The 4,389-nt window shown below is 30.8% G+C and overlaps 1 protein-coding gene across 1 annotated transcript in view; it reads left to right on the top strand.

The window, feature by feature from the left end:
* The window catches only part of LOC111711622 (uncharacterized), a gene marked incomplete in the record, with an annotated part of 11,148 nt that extends 6,781 nt beyond the window's left edge, over positions 1-4,367 (top strand). Inside the window, 4 exon segments of the mRNA XM_023486013.1 lie at positions 752-847; positions 1,942-1,996; positions 2,808-2,866; positions 4,307-4,367. Of these exon segments, the coding sequence (XP_023341781.1) occupies positions 752-847; positions 1,942-1,996; positions 2,808-2,866; positions 4,307-4,310 (214 nt within the window).
* Between the last annotated feature and the right edge of the window lie 22 nt (positions 4,368-4,389).

Below are 4,389 nucleotides of genomic sequence, written 5' to 3'. Positions count from 1 at the left end.
CGTCTTGACAATTTTTCAATGAGTTTTATACTATATTACGTAAATTTCAGTATTTGCGAAAATAAATAAATAGCCATGAATATGCGGGAACAGTTTTAAAGAGTTCCATATAATCATTTAATTAAAAAACTAAATATCTGCAACATTCCAATATCAGAAAGTGAAGAATACGACATTTGATGAATTCTTTCGATGTATTCGTTATTAAGGGTTTCACTGTACAAACACATTTTTTTCTAATTTTATGATAAGATTATAACTTATATCGAAATTGAAATTCTATAAATGATTTTTAGAAGAGACCATATTTTAAAACTTAAAGTAAAGTTGTTTTTAATTCAATAATTTCTCCGTTACGTTAGTCGAGAAGCAAGAACTGTGTAATGTGCAAATCCTTTTTGCAGAGAAACCACAAACAGTTTCCCATACAACATCATGGATATCTATTTCATACTTAGTCAGACAAAGCTTTTAAGGGCACCGTTGTGAATCAGAATTGCCTCTGTATCAACGGAGGATTACGTAAAATTACGCTTACAGTACCTTAAAAAACAGATTTACTGTTTACACCGTTTTTTCTTTATCCTAATACACTGTAAATTCAAGTTTATTTCAAATGTCCCGAGCCGACTTTTACCAGCTAGAGCTGCTAGCTGTACAGTACAATTACAGACTTTGTAAGGCAAACCAGGACGGTACAGGGGTCCAAAATCCTTCTAGAGAACTGAGCTACAATGGTTTGATAATTAAGGGCGCGCCAGGAGTTTAAAATTGGTCAGCTGTCTCCTCAAGTACGAATGCCACTGAGTATGCAGATGAAACGTTCAGGGCTTAAGCCAGGATCAGGGTAAGTTAACTAAAAAGGATGACTTAGTCCTGAAATACAAATAACTGGCTAAAGTGCTCAGCATTGCCAATGCAATTTTAAAAACATTTTTAAAATAGGGTACTCTTGGATTCCCTCAAGCATTTCTGCAAATTTGGTAAAATAAAACCTCGAATTATACATCCTTACATACAATATATATATATGAGTGAAGAGCTATAATATATAGATATATAACTACAAGAATGAACAATTTATATGACGAAAGATTTAATGACGAATTATCTACAGTTAAACCCTAAATGAGCCATACATCGAGAGGATTTATCAAATAATTCTATTGACAATTTTTCAATGGGTTTTATACTATTTTACGTAAATCTCAGCAATTGTGAAAATAAATAAATAGATATAAATATGCGGGAACAGTTTTGAAGAGCTCCATATAATCATTTAATTAAAAAACTAAATATCTGCCACATTCCATTATCAGAAAGTGAAGAATACGACATTTGATAAATGGCTTAATTAGGGTTTAACTGTACTAAATTATAGATACAGGGTGTCCCAATAAACATGGGAATTCAGTGACGAATTCGATATCGTCTTTTCAAAAAATTCTTTGATTTAGTATAGTGATACCTACTGAGAAAGCTGTAATCTGTAAGAGTTTCGTCTGCTATATGTTCACATTTTGTTTGTTTACGTTTTGACTGCATACGGTTGTACTTAGTAAAACAAGAAAATTGCAGTATACAAACAGAGTAAACTTATCTTTACTGTTCATCTTGCGGAGACATTATAGACACATCTTTGCAGTCATTTACCCTTTTCATTAAATAAACTCTAGCAGACATAATAATATTATGACTTTTGAAATTAGGTATTACGATGCTAATTCATAACAAAGACGATATCGAATTCGTCACTGAATTTCCATGTTTTTTTGGGACACCCTGTATGTTATTTTATCATCTTTAAATAAATATATTCAAGAAATTTTAACTACGCCATTAATTTACGTATTAAGTAAGTTTATCTTTGTGTGTAAATGAATCTTAATAATAACAAAATATATTAAATATGATATATATGCTATAATTAGATATTTTTAGAGATGTATGTCACGAAAAAAAGATTGTGTTGGCACAGCTGTACCAGATAGTTGAGGTAGAATATTAGCCATTAAGTTAATTGAACACCTTAACCCTCCCCCCAGCTGCAGTACCAGATTTAGGGTTGTTAATCGTTTTTGGAAACGATAGTTTTTTGTTTTTAGAGATGTATGTCACGAAAAAAAGATTGTGTTGGCACAGCTGTACCAGATAGTTGAGGTAAAATATTAGCCATTAAGTTAATTCAACACCTTAACCCTCCCCCCAGCTGCAGTACCAGATTTAGGGTTGTTAATCGTTTTTGGAAAGGATAGTTTTTTGTTTCGTTTTTCAACCGTTTTCATAAACGATCGTTTCGTATTCGGAAAAAACGATCGTTTTAAAAAACGACTCACTCGTTTTGAGCGTTAAGAAAACAAATAACGATCGTTTTTGAAAACCATCGTTTTTATAAAAACGATTTGCGACCGTTTTTTATACGATTGTTTTTTTTAAAACGATCGCTTTTTTAAAAACTCGTTTTTGGAAAAAAAAATTTATTGACAATTATGATAACGATTCATTGTTGTTAATGAAACGACGAGTTTTAAAAACGACCATTTTTAAAAACGAACTTAAAAAAACAATCTTTTTTAAAAACTATCGTGCCGTTTTCGATTTTCGTTGTCGTTTTCACAACGAAACGATAGTTTAAAAAAAAACATTAACATCCCTCTCCCATATAAGCATAACCAAAGATTAAAAACTTTAAATTTATAGATAGAAAACAGTGACCTTTCTTGATACCCGAAATTTTTTTCTTGTTTTTTAAAAACTTAAATTTTTCTATCTATTTTTTCTTTTTTCAAAATTGTTTTGATTTTTAGGAGGAAATCCAAGCCTTTGAGAAGTGCATTCTTACTCAACTTCAGGAGGAGGGTAAAAAGTAAGATAGAATCTAGATTAATCATATATACAGTGAAAACCAGAAAACTCTTGAATGGGAAGACGACTTTAAACTTAAGTTATGACTTTATATAGTCTGATGAACAATGTGCAGGAATTGTGCAGTGTGAACAGACACTTTTTACTAAATAAGTGATTTAATATGTAACTAGGAAAACTGTTTGCTGAGTAACACTTTAGTATTGTTTTAATGTCGTCATCCCATACCACAGTTTTCTGGTTCTCACTGTAGTTTGATAGAAAAATATGATTCAGCTAAGATGAAATATTTATTTAAGTGATAGATGCTAGACAAATTGTACTGATTCTTGATATAATCTTGTCCTGCTTTTTGTAAGAAAATATTGTCAACTACTTGATAAAAACCTTGTCCTTTAAAATATAACCTTGTCCTGGTTTATGTAAGGAAATCTTGTCCTACTTCTTGCTATAACCTTGTCTTTATAACCTTGTCCTGGTTTATGTAAGGAAATCTTGTCCTACTTCTTGCTATAACCTTGTTTTTATAACCTTGTCCTGGTTTATGTAAGGAAATCTTGTCCTACTTCTTGCTATAACCTTGTCTTTATAACCTTGTCCTGGTTTATGTAAGGAAATCTTGTCCTACTTCTTGCTATAACCTTGTTCTTTAAAATATAACCTTGTCCTGGTTTTTTAAGACTTGTAAATATTCTAGCGTGATAACTAAATATTTTCTAATTAATCCCTGACACGAAAAATAAATCTTAAACCTCATACGTAAAATCAGAAAATTTTTGTAACTAAACAAAAAAGATAAAAAATGAATTTTTGTAAAAAAGTAGAAATATTTTTCTAGGGTTTTCCCTACATTCTACTTTAAATTAAAAATTGTCAAATTATTTATTAAACTTGCAGCTGAGACAGAAGGCCAAATTTTACATCATTAATATTTGGTCGTCATGTGTAGTCTCATCAATATGTGGTAAACCCTGTCCGTAAACTTGTTCACCTAAATGGTAAATAGGTCTATTCATTTAACATGCCATCTGATATTTTTATTATTCTCTTCGCTATCAAGGAACTTGGCAATTTATGGAAGAGTACATTTAAAAACTACTGGGACACCAACTGTGGGACAATCCTTGTGTAAGAGAAAATGTACTGCAGTTTCTATGATAAACAACTGCTGAGATTCCTACGTGTTTCCTGATTATCTTCATGTACAGTCGCTTATTCATACAATTGTCGTCGTATAAATCAATACAACAAAGACGACTTTCGATTTAAAGTGTTGATTTATACCAACACCAAGCTTTTTAACAGCAGAAAAAACTGTCAAATTGAAAAAAGACTTATTGGAAATAAAAGCTTAAATAGAAAGTTCGTCTTCATTGTATTGATATAAACGCCGACCACTGTACAAATAATTTAACATTAGAATAATTATTTTATATTTTAGATAAGGAATAAGAAATGAAGAACACAACGATGTAATCACAAATCACAATCAGACACAAAAACATGAAGAACTCAACAATCCCC

This window comes from Eurytemora carolleeae, unplaced genomic scaffold, assembly GCF_000591075.1.
Source record: "Eurytemora carolleeae unplaced genomic scaffold, Eaff_2.0 scaffold1120, whole genome shotgun sequence".
Classification (NCBI taxonomy): Eukaryota; Metazoa; Arthropoda; class Copepoda; order Calanoida; family Temoridae; genus Eurytemora; species Eurytemora carolleeae.
Note: the sequence above shows the minus strand (reverse complement) of the source record. Positions and strands in the feature narration are given on the sequence as shown.